General features: G+C 44.3%; 2 protein-coding genes across 3 annotated transcripts in view; one reads left to right on the top strand and one right to left on the bottom strand.

The window, feature by feature from the left end:
- The window catches only part of LOC147200795 (integrin alpha-M), a 30,542-nt gene extending 28,359 nt beyond the window's left edge, over positions 1–2,183 (top strand). For both annotated transcript variants that reach the window (XM_086119399.1, XM_086119400.1), the window contains 3 exons: positions 77–142; positions 243–353; positions 441–2,183. In XM_086119399.1, the coding sequence (XP_085975525.1) occupies positions 77–142; positions 243–353; positions 441–626 (363 nt within the window). In that variant the 3' untranslated portion in view covers positions 627–2,183. The remainder of the gene's footprint in view (positions 1–76; positions 143–242; positions 354–440) is intronic.
- A 109-nt stretch (positions 2,184–2,292) lies between these two features.
- LOC147200794 (sodium channel and clathrin linker 1-like) lies at positions 2,293–23,119 on the bottom strand. Its single transcript, XM_086119231.1, has 17 exons — positions 23,091–23,119; positions 22,845–22,974; positions 20,691–20,813; positions 11,971–12,036; positions 11,698–11,768; positions 11,466–11,556; positions 10,406–10,488; positions 10,105–10,270; positions 9,862–9,960; positions 8,948–9,019; positions 8,728–8,802; positions 8,488–8,627; positions 8,193–8,385; positions 4,446–4,642; positions 3,794–3,872; positions 2,549–2,644; positions 2,293–2,340 (listed from the first exon to the last, which is right to left on the bottom strand). The coding sequence occupies exons 1-17, from the start codon at positions 23,117–23,119 to the stop codon at positions 2,293–2,295; spliced, it is 1,758 nt and encodes a 585-aa protein (XP_085975357.1).
- Between the last annotated feature and the right edge of the window lie 622 nt (positions 23,120–23,741).

The raw sequence follows: 23,741 nt of genomic DNA, 5'->3' as shown, positions 1-23,741 counted from the left end.
CAACTCAATCCGGCTCCAATGAAATGCTTTCGACTCCATGCAAATAATGTCCAAATGTTCCAACTGTGACTCAAAGAATAAAGGACTGGCACATGAAAAGGGGGACGCCATGTGGAAAGAGAGCAATCCCACAACAAAATTGGTATGTTTTACTGTACAAATTTTACCGAAACAAAAAAGAAAAAAACCCCGCAAACCTGATCATTTCACAAAAGTAATCATTGTATTTAAACTGTCAACAGAGTGAAGTTCACGTCGAGTTCATTATTTCGCCTGATACACAGTTCATAATTTTAACGGGAACTGGACTCGGACTTTCACTTTTGATTCTCGTGACGTGCATCATGTACAAGGTGAGTGCTAATTTGTGAATGTCACTCCAAACGAGTGGTTGATTCTACTCAGGTTTATCCTCTCGCTTTTTTGTTTTATGAACAAAGCTGGGATGCTTTAAGAGAAAAACAGTCAAGTATTATCAAGAGCAGGAAGAGGAGGCTGCCCATCAGATGGGAACTGCTGCTCAGGACAACGGCCTTGCCAGCCAGCCTGCGAGCGAACCGCTTGCTGAGGAAAAAACACTTCTTGAAGACAACCAGTCGGCTGACACAGAGGCAGCCCTGGAATAAATGACCATGATGGGATTCATACGCTTGAGCAAATTTATGGACATAGACGACGACACTGTCGAGAGAACAGTGCGATGATACACTGTCATTTATTTGAGTGATTTACGGTTGACTATTTGATGTGGATGGGGGTTCATACTGGCTGCATTTTGTCTTAGTGAATGTTTTTTGTCTCAACATCAGCTACAGGATGGGTTGTGGATCTGCTGAGGATGTCAAATGTCTGTTATTGAGGCATGAAGCAGGTATAAGTAAAGGTATATATATAGTTTGGACAATTATTGAAAGTCACGAATCTGTCAAGCATTAGACTTGGCTGGTTGGTACACACAGAATCTGAAATCTGCTATTACAACAAAATGGAGGTATTCACAGGACGTCATTGTCACTTTCAAACTTTGTGCTAACTACTGTAAACGGCTGAGGCAGGTCAAGAAAAAACAAAGAACAAACGCAGGGGTCATCAGTCAGAAGGAGTCATCTTGCATCATGGCAACGCAAGGCCTCACACAGCAGCCCAAACAGTGCAGACCATCAACGAGCTGGGCTGGGAATTGTTCTTTCATCCCCTTTGCAGCCCAGACTTTGCCCCTTCAGACTTTCACCTGTTTGGTCCCTTAAAAACGTTCACGAAAGCCACAAAGTTTGAAAGTGACAATGTCAAAAGTGTTGTGAGTGGCTGACGAGACATCGGTCCAAAGATTTTTAAACTGAGGGAATATGGAAGTTTGTGCAGATGGGAAAAGAGTGTGACAGTGCCGGGAGGCTATGTTGAAAAAAAGAAACAAAAGTAAGCTTCTATCTGTGTTGGAATTCCTTATACCAAAAACAAAATCACCTTATTTATTGATAGCCTCATATATTAATCCTGTTGGCTTCATTGAGCTGCAACTGTGGTATTTTGTAGCTCACCCGTGACCCCACTGCGTGGTGACAGAAAGGGCAAGATAGCATTTTTTTTGGGTCAGCATGTGTTGGGCTCCCCTTTAGAGATAGTGTGAGTAGCGTGGCTCTCTGAGAAAGAACCAGCTGAGGTTACTCGGCGGTGTGTTTTGGATACGTCCCTTGTGTATTTGGCATGTTCAACTGAAAGAGAGTCTCGGGGCAGACGGTGGGCACACCGGAGGGACAACATCTCACAACAGTCTTGGCTACACTGTGTCCCCCGAGGAACAACAGGAGGAAGTGGCTTAACCCTGGAGAACCCAAGAACCCTTTTCTTCTTTGGAAAATGAGGAATTATACGTTAAATGACTGATATATGTTCACTGAACACCAAAATATGTGTGTTGGGGGTTCAAATATTCAATGCTTTCATCCTAATTTAAGATTAGGGCCAAATTTGACCCTTTGGGATTTAAGGGTAGCATTTGAGTAGCAGAATTTATAGGGGCCAAATCTGACCCCGTGGGTTCTCCAGGGTTTTAAGACAAGGAGGTCTGGAGATCGGTCAGCCTCCTGGCCGTGCAGAATTAACTGTGATGAGTGAAGAATGTTCGATGGACTGATGGCACAAAGTCAAGAAAGATTTGTCATTCATTAAAAAATGTATTTTGATGCCGGTCAATCATTCCACATGGGGAAATTCCAGTTTTACAGCAGCAAAGTGCAATATAGCAAGCAAGCATAAATCTAAAACAAACACATAGGGCAGTCAAAATCTTCCTTATCCAGCCTCAAAGTTGTTCATTCGCTTGGATGTCAAAACGGACAGCTGTGGAGAAAATAATTATTGGGATCAATATGAATTTGGATAGTTTGGCGGATAGTTTCAGAATAATTAGATATGTCATAATCGCGTCGGTGGCCTCATACATGATTATGAATGATGGCAAAATATAACATGATGCAAGGGCAGCTGAAGGACATAAAATACACAGGGCGTGCTTTGTCATTCAGATGTCACATTGCGGATGTCGTACCTGTTGTGGGGCAGTTGCAGCCCTTTGTTCAGCATGGTTCAATCGCCTCTGGACGCTACTTGACATCTCTTGATACTCTGCTAGCTGACTCTCATACTGCACACACATCAAAGTAGGAGAGCGAAAGGAGGGCTACAATGTCTGGGCCACATTTAAAGGCACATCCACAAAAAAAAGTGTACGGGCGTGTGTTGGTGTGTGTGTGTGTCTGTGTGTGTTTGCATGTGCGCGCAAGAGAGAGATTTCCAGTTTCATTGTGCTTCATCCAAAAAAAAATCAGTTCATTTAAGTTCTCTTTCATTGTGTTTCATTAGGTAAAGTTTAACTTTAATTACGATACATTTGTTGGATTCAGTTCTGGGCGGCACTGTGAGTTTTTCTTTCATTATTGGAGGGATGCAGGGGCGTGGTGGCAGTCAAGAATTTCGGGAAAATCACGAATGGCTGGTCAAGGCCGAGTTGAGCTGGGGTGTTTTTTTGTTTGTTTGTTTTTTTGTTTGTTTTTGTGTCAGCCCTAGTTCCGATATATTTTAGAATGCATACAGCCAAATGTATGCACAGACGCTTATTATACACACGGCTGGCTGAACACGACTCAGCGGCAGACACGCGTTTATGCTTCGTCAAATAGTCGCTTTTGTTCAAACAATAATTTCAGGAAAGAGGCAGACTGAAAACCCTAAGCGTATCGCATCTCACACCCAAAACCCCCAGGGTGTGTGCATGTGTGTGTGTGTGTGTGTGTGTGCGCGTAATAGATATTCATGCCATCTTTTTTATTTTTTTACATAGATTACCTACATAGTATTAAGAACACAATAGTTGTTATCATTATTATGATTATACATATGATTGTTAGCAGCAGAAACATCAGCTGTGAAGGCCATTTTTGGAGGAGCTATTGATGGATGGGGGATCCCAGGCATGGTGGTGAGGAGGTGGTGCTGATCTTGGAGGAGGAGGAGGCACAAAGTGCTTTGAAGGTCAACACCATGAGACTCTCTTTAGTTTGTACCATACAAATGAGGAGACCTAAAATTACTGGGGGGGGGGGGGGGGGGGGGCACTTTCTAGTGACAATGCAGTGCGCCATTATGTTCAGTGTCAACTCAGGTTTGGGATTTAACACATTTCCCATGTCGTCACAATGTGTTTACATGCTGACCAGAAGTGAACATGTCACCTTAAACCGAACGTGGAAGAGTCCATCGCAGATGCAAGGTATTATTTGTGTGTCGCACAAACCTCAGTCATAGTGTCTTGGTTATTTCTCAGCTGTAGTTCTAGCTCATGTAATCGCCGTTTGTGTTGACTCATCTCTGTCCTAAAATGGAGCATGACACAATTCCAGACAAGTCAAACCGCAAACACAACTGTCAACATACATTTTGTTTGAGTTTGTCGGTCATGTGTAATGGATGTTCCAGATTAAATAGCCTCAATCTGTGACATATTTGCGTCACTAATTCACATCCACAATCTCTAGGATTGCACTCAAATGAAGCATGAAGTCAAGCAAAACTCATTGCTTTGCATGAAAGTTTGTCCCCTTACAAGTACCCGGTAATGAAGTTTACTTTGCATTGTGCCTGAACTGGCACCCTCCTGGACTCTAACCAATAAATTACTAATTTAATTAATGTCAGGCAGCACGATAGTTGACTGGTTAGCATGTTCGCCTCATAGTGCAGAGGTGCAGGGTTTTCCGGTTTCCTCCCACATTCCAAAAACATGCATGGCAGGCTAATGGAACACTCTAAATTGTCCCTTTGTGTGGTTGTCAGCGTGAATGGTTGATCGGTACACCACCTACTGCCCGAAGACAGCTTGGATAGGCTCCAGCAAGCCTGCAAAATTAATTAATGAAAATGAATATCACAGCCAGTTCAGTTCTTACGTGAGATGTTGAATCTTGGCTTCAAAGGCCTTTGTCATATTTGTTGCTTCATCCTGTGAGCGTTGAACACTTTTCTGCTGTGCAGCGAGGAGGTGCATCCGCTCAGCATTTAAGTTGCGGCTCCTCTCCTCCAGCACCATCATTTGCGCGTCAAATGCCTGCTCCTTCAACTTGCACTCTTGCGCCATCTGCAATATCTGGGACCGGGCAGCAAATGCTGAAGTTTTCTTACATTCAAACAGAAAAAGTAGGCAATAACTTTTGTTGTCATTTGTAATTGTTGATTGATGAAAAAGGAATTCCACTCTGAAATTGTCTGTCAATGCCAAATAATTCTGTAGCTGAGGCTAAATGCAAAACAAAGAACTTAACTCGTGACTATAAGGCTCGTTAATATAACACAGCAGAGCATAGCAATCCCTAGATGCCATTTAGATAGTACTGTATACCAGGGGTCCCCAACCTTTTTTGCCCCACGGACCGGTTTATGTCAGACAATATTTTCAGGGACCGGCATTTAGGGTGTGGCGGAAATAATACAACAAAATAATATGATATGAGCTGCATGAAAACTGTGGCGTTTTCAAAATATAATAACAATAAACACAAGGAGCGTATAATCTGGCCGCAACACTCTGATCGCGATGTTAATGTTTATCCATCCATCCATCCATTTTCCGAACCGCTTGATCCTCAGTAGGGTCGCGGGGGGTGCTGGAGCCTATCCCAGCCGTCTTCGGGCAGTAGGCGGGGGACACCCTGAATCAGTTGCCAGCCAATCGCAGGGCACACAGAGACGAACAACCATCCACGCCCACACTCACACCTAGGGACAATTTTAGAGCGTCCAATCAACCTGCCATGCATGTTTTTGGAATGTGGGAGGAAACCGGAGCACCCGGAGAAAACCCACGCAGGCCCGGGGAGAACATGCAAACTCCACACAGGGAGGCCGGAGCTGGAATTGAACCCGGTATCTCTGCACTGTGAAGCCGACGTGCTAACCACTGGACTACCGGGCCGCCTGGTAATGATTAATGTATTCAAAATACGATACAATGCAAATTCAAAGAGCATGAAAGTGACCACCCCCCTCCCACAGCCCCGAGCTTGATTTTCTGCAACCAGACGGTCCCATCTCGTGGTAATAGGAGACAATGACACCTCAAGTGTGTGTTTTATGTCGAGTCTACGTTGTAATTTTGTTTTAGTCGCCGTTGCTGCAGAAAACCCCCGCTTCACACAGGTAGCATGTCGGAAATAGCAACAGTGCTATTGTGGCGATCTCAGTATATTCAGACATAACTTTAATCCAGTTGTCTCGAACGTCCTTTTAAGGTCGCCGTCATTTGCGATCTCCAGCAGTTTTTTTAAGTCTTTTTTTTTTTTGTGTAATCGGTCACGTAACGCAGAAGCGTGGTTTGACGCGTGTCAAGCGTGACAGAGATGGATGTAACGGAGAATCCGGTAATTTTTCAAAATAAAACATCTTTCGTATTACGAAATAAATGAAACGGAATTAAGGCAAGTTCTTTCTGTGCGGTCCGGTACCAAATGCCCTGTGGACCGGTACCGGTCCGCGGACCGGCGGTTGGGGACCACTGCTGTATACAATAGAAGAGCCTTTAATATTATTAGTCTTGCACTGGGGAAATTAATAGCACACATGCAGAAGAATATCAAATCATGAAAAAAAGCAATGTACATTTTACAACATCAGCCAATTAGAATGAGCAGACTCAGAGCAGTAGTTTATGCAGCAACTGTACAGAAATAATGAATATGGAAATACATGCAGATGTGAGGATCAAACTTGAACTCTTTCATGCACCCTGTAACCTGATAACATGATAAATTGTCCATTGTAGCAACCGCTGTCCCTGAAAGGGTTAAATGAACAGTGATAACAGAGTGGTGGACCCCTGAATGGACCCCTGTGTGGCACCCATTGATTTTTTTCCAATATTTGTACAAGCCAATCAGTTTTTGTCATAGAAAAGACATATTGGAGATTAATCAGTGGTTTTTGAATAATTTTGGGGGATTAAAAAAATCCCAATGGATTTGGTGCTCAATTATTCGTGGGTTTTTGTTTTTCAGAATCAGAATCAGACTAGCTTTATTGTCGCTATACCACAGGGTGCAATAAAATGGAACAGACACAAGAGATATGGAAAACGACAGCCAACAAGGGGAGATAGAGCGGGAGTCCGTCGGGTCCCCTTTTATCGCACCCCGTTTTTGCAGATAAAAACAAACAACTCCAGATTGAGCTCCTGCAGGAGGAGTACAGTCTAGAATTGAAAAAAAAACCCTCAGTAAATAGATACACAACACAGACGAGCACAAGTGGAGGTGGGAGTTATTGCGGGGTTCATTACAACCCTCTTGCAGCTTCGCGAGCCATCAGGGCACCACCACATCCCATCTGCAGGTGCGCCATAATAGGGAAATGTTAGAGCTGCAGGAAGCCATCAAAGGTGTTGATAGACATGGTTGTGTCTGGCATTTCATGAGCATCTGAATGTGCATGCGTGAGTCTGTGTCCATTTCACAGTGGCACGCCAGCACATCATGTCATTGCCATGGACACGAACGACCCTAGGCTGGTTTACCAGGAAGGCAGGCAGATGAGAGTGAAAAGGTAAGAGGGGCTTTAATCATTCATATTGGGCAGGGTTGTTTACACTTTTCTCTGTGCTACGTCAAATTTAAAAGACTTTTTTATTTTCACGTTATAGCACAGGTGTCAAATTCAAGGTCCGGGGGCCAGATCCATTATTTGTATATGTGGCTCATAAAAGCAAATCATGTGTGTCAACTTCCATGAGCCTTGCTAAAATCTAGAGCAACATTTGAAATTGTCATGTGTAATAAATAACAAGGTTTTGTTACCCTTCTTTGTAGTAACTTCAACCACAATTCAAGAACATATCAGTGACTTCTGATTTCAAATTACTAAGTATGAATTGTTTATGACTGGGCAGTGTAAATTCAACTCTGAGATAGAGGATGGGGGTGTAAAGTTTTGTTTTCTGTCACCAATATCTTTATCTCTCCTGTATCAGTTTTAATCCATGTAGACCAGTGATTCTTAACCCGGGTTCGATCGAACCCCAGGGGTTCGGTGAATCGGTCTCAGGGGTTCGACGCAGCTTCTGCCATGGAGGTTGAGACATACCCGACTCAACATGTCAATTAGTTCTGACACGCCTGCTTGCATCATTGGCTGCAGATGATCACATTACATTGCTTGTCCAATCAGTGCTGCGGGAAATTTAGTTTGCTCAGTGGTGAATGTGTGACTGTCGTGAAAGTAAGTCGAATGTTTTAATACATTCTAACGATGTCGAGCAAAAAAAACCAAAGTGGTGGGACGAATACCACACAGATTCACATGCATCACAGAACGTGATGGGACTCAGCATCCTATCTGCATAATTTGTCATGCAAAGTTGAGCAAACTCTATTCTCGCACCGGCAAAACTGAAGGAACACTTCTTGAATCAGATTTTAATTTTTCAGTAATGAAGGGTTCGGTGAACTGCATATGAATTAGTTGGGTTCGGTACCTCTAACAAGACCACTGATGCAGTGGTGCCAAATGTACATTACAGATTTATAATAGAAATGGATTTGAAGCCCGCTAAAAACGGGAGCAATTCTATATTTTACTAAGTGAACCAATTGTAAGGTCCCACTTTCTTTTTCTGGTTTTGTATCTTTCCCTTAAAAACTTGAACTGACCTGATTTTTGGTTTTGTTTTGGATAAGCAAGTTTTTTCTCTGCAGCTCATCCATCTCCCTGTGGAGCTGCAAGTTCTCCTGTTGTAGCTGGAGGCGCTCCTCCCTGATAAGGTCACAGTCTTTCTGGGCTGCAGTCAAGCTGCTGTGCAGACGATGTATTTCCGCCTGGCTGCGCGACAATTCTTCATTGCTACTGCAGATGAGAGAAAAGGGCAACTGCTAACTTGAAGTTATGTCGCTTGAAACAAAGTGTAACAATTGAATTGAAAAAAAACCCCCAACAACTGCCACTTACTCAATTTCAACCTTTTTCACTTTGCTTTGAGCATTTTGCAGAGTGACGCTCATGTCATCCCTTACCCTCTCTGCATTTAGGCACCTCTGGTGAAGGGCATTCATCTTTTCAAGGTCTTGTTCTGCCCGGTACTTTGTCACCTGAAATAAACACAAAAATTAAAAAAAAATTGCCAAAGTACAAGCACAAAAGCTTTAAAAAAAAAAATAAATCTTCCAACATGCGTTTCATGAAAAGCACCTTCTCCAGTTCCTTCTCAAGAGCTTTTTTCTCAAGCTTGCACCTTTCAATCTGAGACTGTTTAATTGCGCAATCCTGGAGACAGACAGAGCAGGTCACAACAAGAGAATGAGGACAGACCAGTCTGGAACACGAACCTGGTCTCGTGTTCCAGACCAGGTTCCACACCGACTGGAACACGAGATGAGTAGTAAGCAAGAGGGATCTCGAACGGTTTTACCATTTGCAAATGGGATAGCTCCTGTGCTATTTGATGGAGTTCAACGTTGCACTGCTCTCGCACATGATCTACCTGGTAAATATACAAGTTATAGTTATTAGTAATGTTGTCTTAATGACTGCAATCAAATGGTTCATCCTTATGCGACTTATATCGGACCGCTGTCTGAGGTTTGAAAAGGGCCTTTTCTCGACATCATGTTTCAGTTCCTTCTGCAGATGTTCAATATGATTTAGGGCCACCTCTGAATAGTCAAATGTTTTGTTGTTAGCCATCCGTGGGTGTTGTTAGCTTTTTCCGTTTTAGTCATTATCCTGTTGAATGACCTACAGTGAGAGGTGCAGCTAAGAGCTTTGAGAGTCTACGCCAAGGGTGTCCAACACCAGTCCTCGAGGGCCCCACTTCAATCTGTTTTAGATATCTCCCTCCTCCAGACTACCCAATTCAAATGATCAGGATCGTTATCAGGCTTCTCAGAGCTTGCTGATGAGCTGATCATTTGAATCAGGTATGTCGGAGGAGGGAGACCTCTAAAACATGCAAGACCGAAGTTGGACTACCCTGGTTGAGGGCCCTGATCAAAATCGTATTGAATTTTTGGAAAGAGTGGAAGAAGGCACTCTTCAAACCTGAGACAGCTACAGAACTTTGCTGACAAGGAGCAGCATTTCAAAATATCCGTCGACCGCTGCAGAACTCTCATTGACAGTTACAGAAATCATACGATTCTGTTGTGCAACAAAATGTTACGTTGAAGGAACCAGCCCGGTTTCATGTTCTATTTTGATTTTAATTAAAGCAATGTCTGATTTTCATTACTTTATTTTTTTTAATCGTTGCAAGTTATGTCAGTGACCCGTGCAGATTTTTCTTTCTTTAACAAATAATACAACACAATTTTTCTCCGCAATTACCTCCTTCCTGGTGCGGACAGCAGCTTCCTGGATTAACTGTTGGATGGCTTTATCTTTATTCTCCAGATCCACTGTCTTCTGATGCTCTCTATTCAAAGCCTGAAAGGCAAAAAAAAAAACCTCACACAAAAAAATTGCAAGTGTTGCTTAAAAAAAGGGAAAACTTAAACTTCTGTTGAAAACGGAAGTGTGTTCATGGAATAAACAAGGACATGTTGGGATTCAAGAGTGACAAAGGCAGACCTTAACCACATTGTGCGTCTGGACTACCGAAGCCTCTGCCACCTGCACACAGCACTGGACTTTGTTCAGAACCTCATGCGTGTCGTGCTCAAGGGGAGCATAATGGGCCTGGAGGGCGCTGAACTCTGGGTCCAAGACAGTTTGTTCCTCCAGCTCAGCTTTTAGTCTAGGCAGGTATCGACACAGGGAACCAATGTTAAAGCCCCCAGTGATTTAATCAATGTTCGGATGACTGAATCCAGAAGAGAGAAACCCGTATGAGGGGTTTTGTAGGGGATGCAGCAGTTTGTCACATGCTCACTTTGCTTCTTGCTGTCTGAGGTCTGACTGAAGCTGTTGCGGTTGATTTTCCTCACGGCACATAGCCTCTGCTACATCCTCCTCCTAAATGTTCAATAAAAAGTTTAGACAATCACAACCAAGAACATAAGAATTGTAAACAACATTTCAGCCAAAAGATCAAATATCGTAATGGATAACGTGGCTGGAAATTATTAATTTTCTTGAAATCAATTGTTGCATGTGCAGAAGTCTCGGGTTCCATTCTGGGCTCCGGCCTACCTGTGTGGAGTTTGCATGTTGTTCCCGTGCATGGATGGGCTTTCTTCGGGTACTCCGGTTTCTTCCCACATTTCAAAAACATGTATGGTAAGTTAATTGGACACTCTACAACATCGTCCTTTGTCCTCGTGATTGCGAGGATGGATGGTTGTTTGCGATTGGCTGGCAACCAGCCCATTGCCCTAAGACAACTAGAATTGGCTCCAACACACCCACAACCCTCATGAGGATAAAGCAGTTCAGGTAATGGATGGGTGGATATTTAACATCCATCCATCCATCCATTTTCCGATCTGCTTTGTCCTCACAAGGGTCGCGGGCATGCTGGAACCTATCCCAGCTATCTTCGGGCAGTAGGCGGGGGACACCCTGAACCGGTTGCCAGCCAATCATAGGGCACACAGAGATGAACAACCATCCACGCTCACACTCACACCTAGAGACAATTTAGAGCGTTCAATCAGCCTGCCATGCATGTTTTTGGAATGTGGCAGGAAACCGGAGTACTCTGAGAAAACCCACACAGGCCCGGGGAGAACATGCAAACTCAACACAGGTAGGCCGGGGCTGGAATTGAACCCGGTACCTCTGCACTGTGAGATCGACCCGCTACCCACTGGACCACCGGGCCGCACGGATATTTAACATGAATCTGAAAATGTGTAACATGGAGCTTGTGATACCTGTGAATGCTTGCTTATAACTGAGCTGACTGTGCACTTTGTAGATAAAAATGTTGGTCTTGCCAAAGTGAGCTAACAAAGTCAATTTACTGTCCGATAAGAACAATACATATTTACCTTTCTTTTCAGCTGACGCTCAAGACATTCCAGTTGTTCAGTCATTTTATCGATTTTGTCTGCGGCAGTTCTCAGATCACAATTAGTCTTTCTGTACAGTAACAAGACACACAGAACATGATCGTAACCTTGCTTTTGTGAATACAAAGAACTTTCCGGAATGGTCTACATGCTAAATCATTGGCGTTTTTAAGTGGTGTTTTGTTCTTATTTTTCCTGTGGTGGCAGCTACCTGAGTTGGCTATGTAGCTCCTCTATCTCTTCATTCTGGTCTTTTTCTGTCATTTGAAGATGTTTGTTGGTCTGCGTAGGACAAGAGGCTGCTATACACTATACATGTCATGATTCCACCCAGTGTAACTATCATGTTCTGCCAAAATATTCCTCTAGATTCTCGAGGAATTGTGGGTGTCTGATGAATTCTAGAGTCTAGAATAGATTTAATTAACCCACTGGTATGTCTACAAAGTCAACTACGCAGTAGAGCTTTTGCCAATTTGCTTACCAGTTGCATTTCTTCATGGATCCCTTTGAGTTCACATGACTGTCGTATTAATTGAACAAGCTGATTCTGTGAGGAAAGGGGAAAGGCCAGATATTTAATTGAAGTTCTCAAAGGCATTTTTACCAACAGTTTAGTTTAAACCTTACTATATAAATATAAATAATTTTATACTGTATACTGTATATATCAAGGTCAAGGTCATCTTTATTGTCAAATATGCTTACATATTGTCATGTTTTGGTTTGTGACCAACAGGTGGCACTGTGGGAGCTTTTCCCTGCAGCTGCACACCTGTTGGTCGTTAGATAATTAGCGGCTTGAAAAGGACTCCCAGCCCGAGCACTCAGTGTCGGGTCATTGTTTGTTCTTGGCTACTGTCATGTTTGTTTGCTGCAATCAGGTTTGTTTCAGTCATGTTTCGGTTGCTGTTATGTTTTATTTTTAGTCATGATTTTTGTTTGATACTTTGGACTTTGTTGGTTTTGGATTTAGTTTTCTCTATGTTTAATACAATTCGTCAAGTACAACCTGCTCCTTCCACCTGCCTGCTTTTCGGGGTCCACCACCACCTCGCAAACGTGACAAATATGACATGCAGCATAGATGAAATTTCTTCCTCTCAATCCTCAGTGCAAATATGCATGCAAACATGCTGTGCATTAACCACACAGCTAAGAAGATAGCAGCTACACTGTATAAAAAGACATAATATGTAATCTGAACAGTATAAACAATATAGACGATATAGGCAATACAACCAGCATAAACAATGGCACTTGTGGCTATTGTGGGTAAAGTGAGGTAGTGCATTGTGCAATACGCAATACGCAATATGCAGATGTTGGATAATGAGGGGAGGGTCATAGTCTGTGACAGGAGGATATATATATAGTAAGATTTGCTTCAATGTACATGCAATGTCCACATTTTTGCCAAACACTCAATATTTTATCCTGGCTGCCACCATTATTTTCAAGCACTGCCTTAACCCTCTGGGTATGGAATCCACCAGAGGTTCACAGATTGCCACCGGGATCATCTTTCACTCCTTCATGATAGCATGAAGCTGATGGATGATAAAAAAAACAATGTGCTCCTCCACCTTCTATTTGAGGATGCCCCACAGATGCTCAGTAGGGTTTAAGTCTGGGGACTGGCTTGGCCAGTCCATCACCTTTACCCTCAGCTTTTTGAACAAGGCAGTGGTTGTCTTGGATGTGTGTTTGGAGGGTCATTGTAAGGATGTAACAGTGTCCAGCGGCCCAGTTTGTGAAGGGAAGGTTTCAGTGCAGTATTTCATGATCCATGTTGGCATTCAAGATTCTCTCAGTAAACTAGACCTCCCCACGACAGAAGTCATACAGCCTGAGACCACGACACACCATGCTTGACTGTAGCCAAGACACACTTGTCTTTGTGCTCCTCATGTGGTTGCCGCAACACACACTTGACAACATCCATCCATCCATTTTCCGAACTGCTTGATCCTCACTAGGGTCGCGGGGGGTGCTGGAGCCTATCCCAGCCGTCTTCGGGCAGTAGGCGGGGGACACCCTGAATCAGTTGCCAGCCAATCGCAGGGCACACAGAGACGAACAACCTTGCTTGCTTACTTGCTTAATGCTGTCCGTCGTTGCCGACGATGACATCACTTCCTGCTTCAGGAAATAATCACAGGTGGGTACGGCGGTGGCTGTAGAGGCCAATTCTTGACGCGCATGTCCTGCCACAGACATCGCATCGAAGTCTAATTCGTCTCTGTCCAGATGCCGGGGTCCTCACTCGGTGTCGGCGCTCTCGGCGTCTTCTTGCTGCATCCTCAAATCTCCCCACATGATTGATTACCCCCATCTCGCATGCATCCCTCCAATTATCCCTGTTATCTGCGAGTGCTTCGAAATGTTGAGGCTCCATGTTACAGGCCCTCATGTTGGCAGCCAGCAGATCCTTGTATCTCTTCTTCTGTCCCCCCGCCCTGCGTCCGCCTCCGGCCAGTTCACCATAAAGCATACGTCGAGGAAGTCTATTCTCCGGCATTCTTCGCACATGTCCCGCCCATCGCAGCTGCCTCCTCACCAGCATAGTCTCCATGGGCTCGACACCGGCACGCCTGCGTATTTCAATATGGGTCACCCTATCCCACCATTTCAGCCCAAGGATGCGCTGTAGATTGTATGTGAAATCTCTCCAACAGCTTCAGATGCTTTCTGTACAAAACCCAGGTTTCCGATGCGTAAAGTAGAATTGAGAGACAGATGGCCTTATAGACTGCAACCTTGGTTTTGATTCTCAAGTTCTTGTTGAGAAAGACCCTCTGCGACAGCCCGCCAAATGCAGACGAGGCCAATCCAATCCGGCGATGAACATCTCCAGTTATATCACCAGTAGTGTTCAACACTGAGCCGAGGTATACGAAACTCGATACGTTTTTCAGTGGTTCATTTCGTACAAGGAAGGTGGGAGCATCATCACCCTCCTGGCCACTGTACATCGCTTTCAGTCTTGTTGACATTTATTGTTAGGCCAGCTCTGGCATAAGCTTCCTCTATGGCAGAGAGATTGTTCTGTAGATTTATGGTGTTGGCCCCAACAATAGCTGCGTCATCCGCATACAGCAATTCCACCATGGAGTCTTGTGATATTTTAGTTCGAGCCTTCAGGCGTCGCAAATTGAATAAATTGCCGTCCAGTCTGTTTCATAGTGATTCCGTCCTCCGGACCAATGTTTCCACTGTTAGTATGGCTGCGAGGAATAAGTTAAACACAACCGGTGCAATGACACATCCCTGTCGAACACCAGAGCAAACTGGGAAGGGGTCAGATTTCTCACCAGATCCAAGGACACGAGCCATAGCACCTTCGTGGAGCTCCTTCACCACTGCCAAAAACGTAGGTGGGCACCCAAACTTTTGTAAAACCTCCCACAGGAGGGGCCTATTCACAGTATCAAAGGCCTTTGCCAGGTCGATGAACACCATGGCAAGACCTCGATGCAGCTCTATGCATTTTTCCTGCAGTTGGCGAGCCACAAAGATCATGTCAACAGTGCCACGGTCCTTCCTAAATCCACACTGACTCTCTGGAAACACATCTTCAGATATATTATCAACGAGCCTGAGCAGAAGAACTCTAGCAAGCACTTTTCCGCCGGATGCCAGGAGGGAGATCCCCCTACTATTGCCACAAACCGAACGGTCTCCCTTCTTTTTGTATATGTTAACCATGTCTGCATCCTTCCATTGCTGAGGCATTTTTCTTTCCCTCCAGGTGGCTCTTACAATGAAATGCATAATACCAACCACAGCATCTCCTCCAAGACGCAGCAAATCAGCGGGCAGCCCGTCTGGTCCGGCAGCCCTGTTGAGTTTGAGGGAGTCCACAGCTCTTTTCACTTCGATATATGTTGGTTCCTCATCAAGAGTGTTCATGATGGGTAACTGAGGAAGCTCCCTCACAATTTCCCAGTCCACAGGTGCAGTTTGGTTAAGGAGGTTACTGTAGTGCTCTGCCCATCTCTGCAGTATCTCAGATTTCTCCGTGTACAAGACCTCACCATTTGCACTCCTGACAGGGTATTGCGCTCCCTTTTTAGGTCCGTACGCAGCTTTAAGTGCAAAGTAAAATTGCTGTTGGTTTCCGGTGTCTGCATACCCTGAGTTTCTCTTGCCAGGCTTTCCCACCAGTCATTCTGAATTACTCTCAGTTCCCTCTGTAAAGTGCTCTTGATCTGCGACAGTGTTTCTCTATTAGCGACTGTGGGACATCTCAATACTCGGGCTTGTGCTTCGTTTTTCTGATCCAGGAGTAAGCGTATATCTTCTCTGTTCTCGTCGAACCAGTCTCTGTGACGTTTTCTCAGGTTGCCCAGTATGTTTTTGGATGTATCCAGTATTTTACGGGATATTTCTTCCCAGAAGTCCGTCATCAGCTCACCAGATGTTAGATTTGTCGTCTCGATGACTCCCCTCAGCTGCTCATCCAAGCGATCTTGAAGTTCTTGCCTTATGCGAGTGTCTTTCAGAGCTTTTACGTTCAGCTTTGGGACAGGTGCACTTTTACGCACTGGTTTTCTAATCCGCAGTTTTAGTACTGATCTAAGTAATCTATGGTCCGTCCATCCGTCAGCTCCCCTCATAGCGCGAGTAACCATCACGTCTCTGCGATCGTGCTGTCGTACAATCACGTAGTCTATCAGATGCCAGTTCTTGGATCTAGGGTGCATCCATGTTGTCTTATACATATTCCTCATCCTGAAAAGTGTATTGGTAATTGCTAAACCGTGCTGTGAGCAAAGGGTCAGAAGTCTCACCCCATTTGCGTTACAGTTGCCAACCCCGTGAGGGCGAAGAACTCCCTCCCATAAATGTCTTGCAGTGCCGACTCGGGCATTAAAGTCTCCGAGTAGCATAATTTTATCTTCTCGCGGCACATGCAGGATGATGTCAGACAGTCTACGGTAAAATTCATCTTTTAAATCCTCGTCAGAGTCCAGTGTTGGAGTAAGTGCTTAGAAAGGTCATATGCCTTCCATGCGTTAGAGGGACACGCCAGGAAATCAAGCGCTCATCTATCCCCACAGGGGTTGTTGGTATTTTTGAGAGAAGTGTTGTTTCTACAGCAAAAGCAACTCCATAAAGACTAGGACCACCATCTGGTAGCCCCCGCCAAAAGAAGGTGTAGCCGCCCCCCTCCTCGACCAGGGATCCCTCCCCATGTAGTCGAGTTTCGGATAGCGCTGCTATGTCTATTCTATATCGAGAGAGCTCCTCAGCAATTAGTGCTGTGCGTCTGTGAGGTCTGTTATTATCCTGTCTGTCCAATAGTGTTCTCACGTTCCAGGCCGCAATTATGAGGTTAGTTCTTTCGTCTTTTTTTCTTCTTTCATTTCGTCCGCTAAAGAAATGACACAACGGGCGCGGATACCCGTTCATGCGTAGTGGGAGCGAGCTTTGTTTAGCCCACCTTTTCTAGGGCCCTCCTCTATTTGAGGTGGGCAGTGCGGTTCCTAAAAAGGCTGCCCAGACACCCTGGGAGCTGCCGAAGAGAGCCGTCGCACACCAGTCCCGACCCACAACGACCATCACCCCAGGGCCGCCACACGTGCAGATCAGAGATAGAGGCTCCCAGTGTCATTTATCACCTCCACCGCCCCATCACCATCGCCGTAGGACTTTAAGGTTAGGGGAGAAGGAAGGTTAGGGGAGAAGGAAAAGGTTTCCAGGGGGAGGTCAAGCAGGAAGCAAGGCTTGTGCAGGGGATGTTTAAAGTGGAAAGCGAGAGCACACCTCACAGTCCACCATCTTCACCGCCCCGTGGAGAATCCAGTGGCAAGGGCAGGCCGAGACGACTGGTCCACGAAGCGGTTGCAGGGTGTCTGGTCCACGGGGTCCTGTAAGTCAGGACCCAACCTCCCGAGTAGTTCCCAGGAAGCTTCCTCCATCCGCCACCCGGAGGACGCGCCTCTACGCTGAACCATCCACGCCCACACTCACACCGAGGGACAATTTAGAGCGCCCAATCAGCCTGGCATACATCTGAACCAAAAAAGGTTATCTTGGTCTCAGACCACAAGACATGGTTTCAGAAATCTATGTCGCTAATCTGCTTGTAATCAGCAAACTGGACTTTCTTGTTCATCATCAGTTGTGCAGCGAAGTATTAAGCATTTCTGGTGGAAAGGTCACATGTTTCTACAGGCCACTGGGATGCTGTCTGACCAAAAATTGAACTAACTTGTAATATGTGTGATAACCTGGGTAAGAGGTACATTCAATTATTTGGTGCGAGTACTTTTCCAGGTCCTTTTTCTGCTTGGCTCTCGACGAAGGCGGACGCTTCTGCACTGCTCCCCCGTGCCCTCCCACCTTTTTTTTTTCCCTGCTCGCCACTTAGTCTTGTACAGTCTCTGTCTTTTTTTTTTCCCTAGCCTCCTACCGTGTTTTCATCCGAAGAACTAACCATGGAATTATTTGGCTGGTCTCTCGATGTAATTGACAAAAAATTTTCAACGGAAAGAGCGGGCAGTGGGGAGCCTGCTTGCCCTCCGGGGACACTTGCTGCTGGATACGCCCTGGATCCATGGAGAAAGTGGAGACCGGTGTGCCTGACAGTACTGTCCGTGGAGGACGTGGAAGACATCTACATTATTGGCCTTTTGATAACAGGTATGCTGCTGTTTGGTGTTGGCAGCTTGCTGTTCTATCGCAAAATTCAACCGACGGGAGCAGCTCTATTGGAAGTGAAGAAGCTGCCGGTCACTCTGGATTGCTTGGCGCGAATGTCCAACACTCATACTCAAGCGGTGACTGAGCTCAACCGCAATATTGTTGCGGTTTGGAGCGACTCCGCGCGATCGATAATACCATGGAGACGTTGGAATTTTCGCTCCGAAAAGGAATTGAGGATTGGCTGATCGGCGCCAGTGAGAGATACAGACCAAGGACTTAAGGCTGTCTGGAATTGTTGGCGGCCGTCTCTCCAAAACAAACAACGCTATCTGGCCTTTCCCCTGGATGGAAATACGCATGGAGTCTAGGGCCCCCCACCACCAACCCCCCTCCTTCTCGGCCATGGACTGATAAGCCGGGACTGTCTTCATGACCTGTACACGCATACACATACACAACTGGACAACCACACGCGCATACACATCCTTGTTATCACCGTCTTCATCGCTCCGATTCTTTTTCCCCCGTGACGTGGTTCGATGATGCGTAGCGCAACGGTGACCGTGCGGCTGGTCATCGTCAGCCGCGTCGCGGTTACCCTACCCCCCCTCTCCCCTTTACCATTCACCCCCCCCCCCCCCCTTATACATGTTATGTCTTGTGACTTGTTGTAACTGTCTAATGCTTATTCATGTGCTAGGGTCTTTTTTATCCTGGACTTAAATTATCCTCGGAAGAGGATAGTTCGAGCGTGGTTTTTTTTCCCTCTCCCTACTCAGCGTTTTTCCTTTCTGAATTCTGATTGTAATGTCCCCATTGCGGGACAAATAAAGGATATCTTATCTTATCTTATGGCTTCAAGGAGCTGGATCCTCCAGCCAAAACCACATTCGGCTTTTGAGTTTTAACACATTTCTCATGTTGTCAATGTTTACCTGACAACCAAAAGTTCACATGCCTACTTTGCCGAACATGATCACACTCTGACAGGGTGAGCCACACTCCTTCAACCTCTGTAGCTATGCGAGGAGCTCAAAGCTCTATTTTCCAACAACAACCAAGCAAGCGCCCTCGACTATTTTGGTTTAGCATGGCAAAGCCTGTTATGATTAGAATCTGTCCAGTTAAACCAATGTATGGTCATGGCCACCACGCTGCAGCTCAGTTCCAGGGTGTTGGCAATACAGTACTCATGTAGAATTGGCCAATTTGGCATAGAGCACTAATTCTTGTTTTCAGATCCTCAGACAGTTCTGTGCCATGAGCTGCCATAGTGTGCGTTTCCAGTGACCAATCTGAGAGTGATAAATTTGACACACCCACTGATGAGTCACACAATTTAGGCGCGTCATCAATTCTTGGCAATGATTAAAACATGAAGGACTGTGTTTCGTTCTTTTGAGGGGCCAGTAAATCATAACTGTACAACAAGCTGTACACTCGCTTTACATTGGATGTGCATAAACCTACACCATGAATAAGTATTTGCCCCTTTCCTGATTTCACGGATTATTGCACATTTATCTCATTAATATCTCAAGAAGACAACCCCAGAATATTCAAAACGCAGTTTTGACATGATGATTTTATTCATCAGGAGGAAAAAGTCACAACCTACTGTCCCTGTATGTGAAAAAAGTAACTCAAGAACAACCTTTTAAAAGGTGATTAATATTGATCAGTCTCAAAAAGATAAAGCCATTTCCAAAGATTTTTCAGAGGGCCAGATAGGAATACAATTGTGACGCAGGGAGCAGGCTTTGGATCCAGAAGACGAAAGTCAGGAAGTAAAAGTCTGTACGTACAAAAGAAATGTACAAAAAGTCAAAAACAGAGCAGGGCTGGATGCAGTGGGACATAGAAGGCCAAGTGACGTTGTGACAACGTGTACCTGAGTAACTCAAGCTTACAAACAGAAAACCATCAGGCAGTGCCCAACCCTGTGTGACCAAATAAAAAGTCACCGACAAGACCCCGCCCATTCGTCACATGTTTTCGTCTAGATTCAGTTCATGGGCACAGGTCGGTCGGGGAGGCAGAAAAAGCAGCTTTAGTCATGTTGACTGAAGTATTATGTGCATGTGCGTGGTTTCTATGTTCAGAAAAGGCCAAAAGAGATAGAGAGAGAGACACAGACAGAGACAGAGAGAGAGAGTGGCTATGGACCCAAATGAGGTGATGGATTTGCTTAATGACACCCCGTTTGCTAATTAGCCCCTAGCTTTGGAGTTAGCAAATGTAGCATGTGTTGAAATGATTTCCAGTATTTCCGATGTTGTTCAAGTCACTTTAAATACTGTACACCACATTGTGATTGAGTGTGCCACGTCCAGTCTCTCATCATAAATTGGAGGGCACTGTCTTCTTATTGGTCAAGCATGAAGAACCAGTCCAAGGACGACGTAGGACATGTCACAATATGCGACAAGACGAACAAAAATTCTGATGTGGTCCACTTTCATCATCGTGGTCAGTATGTCAAACTACACCGACTACGGCGCGTCAGGTCCACTCAAAATCAGCTCTGAGACACTATATTTTTTATCATTATACCTTGAACTTCTGTGTCACCGCATCTGCCTCCTGTCCATCAGTGAAAGCCTTGTGGTACAGCTCCTGGAATTGTTCCACCTCTTGTGCTGCTTTCTGCCACATTTCCATGGCAGTCAAGCGCTCCTATTCAATTGCAGAACACGTAACACAGACATACTTTAAAGTCAAACACATTCAAAGTCATATATCACACAGTATTATAGCCACTTCCACAAATTAATGAGGTCCAATGAAATTGATCAACAATAATCCATCCATCCATTTTCTAATCCACTTATCCTCACAAGGGTCACGGGCGTAGTGGAGCCTATCCCAACTGTCATCGGGCAGTAGGCGCAGGACACCCTGAACGAGTTGCCCGCCAATCGCAGGGCACACTTACAAACAACCATTCATGCTCACACTCAGACCTGGGGACAATTTCGAGTGTTCAGTCAGCCTGCCACGCATGATTTTGGAATGTGTGAGGAAACCGGAGGACCTGGAGAAACATGCAAATTCCATACAGGAAGGGCGGTGTCGGAATTGAAGCTTGCACCTCTGCAACTGTGAGGCAGACGTGCTAACCAGTTGCTCACTGTGCCGTGATCAAACTGTGACTATATTGCTCAGTTGATTTTATTGATTGTTTGTGACAGTCAATTAAATTTGACCAGTTGTTTTAAAGGCATGATTTGGGTACAGATTTTTGATACAAGTTATTGTTTAAATCAGGGATGTCAAACTCATTTTCGTCGCGGGGCAACTTTGAGTTACGTCTTCCCTCGGAGGGCCATTATGATTGTGAAACCGCAAAATTATTACTTGCACTCAACAAAGTAATAGATTACTAGTTTTGAAATCAGTCAAGTCAATTATAATAGTTTGTTCAATTATTGTTCAAGTGAGTGTAAACTGGGTAACAAAATTACCGTATTGACCCGAATATAAGACGGCCCTGATTATAAGACGATCCCCTCTTTTTCAAGACTCAAGTTTGAAAAAAGACTTTTTGAACACCAAATTAATTTTTATACAGAAAATAATTACAGTACATCTGAAACAAATGATTAACAATATTTGAGAGAAAAAGCATGCTATTTTGCCTCATTCAAATCTTGATATCTGAACATTAAAATATGTAAACGAAAGTGCAATCACATTCGTAACTGAATGGCTTCTGGTTTTTGAAATGTAAATTACATCATAACTTCTCCTCAGCTGCCAGTTAACCTGGCCGATCTTTGATCCACTTTTCTCCAGATTGTTGCTACGTTTCTCCATTTTCTGTTATCTCTTTTATTATTTTCTTCTCTTTTCTTTCTTACCGCTATTTTTTATTTTTCTTCTTCGCGCTACCGCTATTTTTATTTTTATTCTTCGTGACAGGGGTTCACTTTGGCCTGGGGAGTCAAGTTCAGCATTCGCTTCAATGGTATCTGGGCCCTCTAGCGTCATGAATGGGTATAATGTTTAGACCCTGAATATAAGACGACCCCCACTTTTTCAGTCTAATTTCAATGCAAAAAACATCGTCTTATATTCGGGCCAATCCGGTTTTACAAAATCTCAACGTTATTTATTACACATGGCAATTTGACATTTGGGTACAGATTTTAGCAAGTTCACACACATGATTTTTTCGCGGGTCACATAAAACGACCTGGCGGGCCGGGATCTGGCCTTGAGTTTGACACCTGTGGTGTAAATGGTCATAGATACCAAAATTATCATATCATCAACTGGAGGGTATCCAGTTGGATGCAGTTTTGGATACAGCGCTTGTTTTTAATCTTATAGATCAACACTGAAGTGCTCTCAGTCAAGCGTTCATATTTAATATTGAATCGGATTTCATCCCAAAATCCGAATTGAGCATTCAGACCTGCAGTGTGAACCTAGCTAAATACTGGAGTCACATCTAGGTCGGCTATATGTGACTTAGACATTCAGACTGTGGATGCATTATAAAAATATCAGATAGGTGTCCGATCACAGGTCGGATTTGAAAAAATCAGAAACAAGCCATTCGGATTGTTCTAAAACATCAGATGCAGGTCGCATGTAGGTGAATAAAATTATCTACCCTGGCCAGTGACAACCAGTACGCAGTAAACAAAATGTTGGAGTCATCAAATTCCCTTTTAAGTATTTGGGCAAGTCATATGTACAGACCTGTTTAAACAGCTGTACTAGGGATTCATAGTTCTTCATGAGTTCTTCCTCCACCATTGCGCTGCACCCCAATTCTGAGGTCTTTGGGAGTGATTGAGGATCATTGCCCAGTGACTCTTTCACGTGGAGCCTGTCATTGAATTATATTAGGAAAACAAAAACAATAACTGCATATTTCTACACGTCACCATCACATTAAAGAAAAGTTTGGGGTGGGTTTTACAGACACCAGTAAAGCTTATGTACCTTTCATTCTCCTGGACATCTCTCTCCATCTTGACTTTGACATCTGTTATCAGCGCTTTTCACGCAAAAAAAAAAAAAAAAGAAGATGAATTCATTCTGGTACAAATTTATCATACTGTACTGTGGATGTTACTTTTGCCTTTTGTTCCACAGCAGTCATATTTACATTGTAATACAGTAATAGTGAGGCAGATTACTGAATAACCAATAATAAAAGTTCCAACCAATTTGGAGCAGCAAGAAAATCCATTAAAGCAAAAATGTTAAAACTAAACTTAAACGAAACTAAAATCGAGGTTCCTCCTTGCCACAAACCAGTCTATTAAATTAGAATGCATCTACACAGATAATTTAACTTCTTGACAATGTTTATTGACTCGAAAATTGTATCTGATGCAGAAAGAGGCAAAGGTGTTGTATCAGACCTTTAAACGGACAGGCAGGAAATTGACTCGCAGCCTGCGCGTTTCCTTTTCACATTGTTAAATGACGTGAGACATCAAATTTAATCCGATGAAATACTGTGGTCAACATTTAACACACAAACGCAAATAAACAGGATGGACAAATTTAGTTCACCTTGAATACGTCTACAAAAGAATGACGATTGCCCACTTTCGGGTTTCAAATTCAATGCTGGATTGAGGCCAC

Source organism: Hippocampus guttulatus, chromosome 9 (assembly GCF_054856545.1).
Source record: "Hippocampus guttulatus isolate MCC_2025c chromosome 9, RoL_Hgut_1.0, whole genome shotgun sequence".
Classification (NCBI taxonomy): Eukaryota; Metazoa; Chordata; class Actinopteri; order Syngnathiformes; family Syngnathidae; genus Hippocampus; species Hippocampus guttulatus.
Note: the sequence above shows the minus strand (reverse complement) of the source record. Positions and strands in the feature narration are given on the sequence as shown.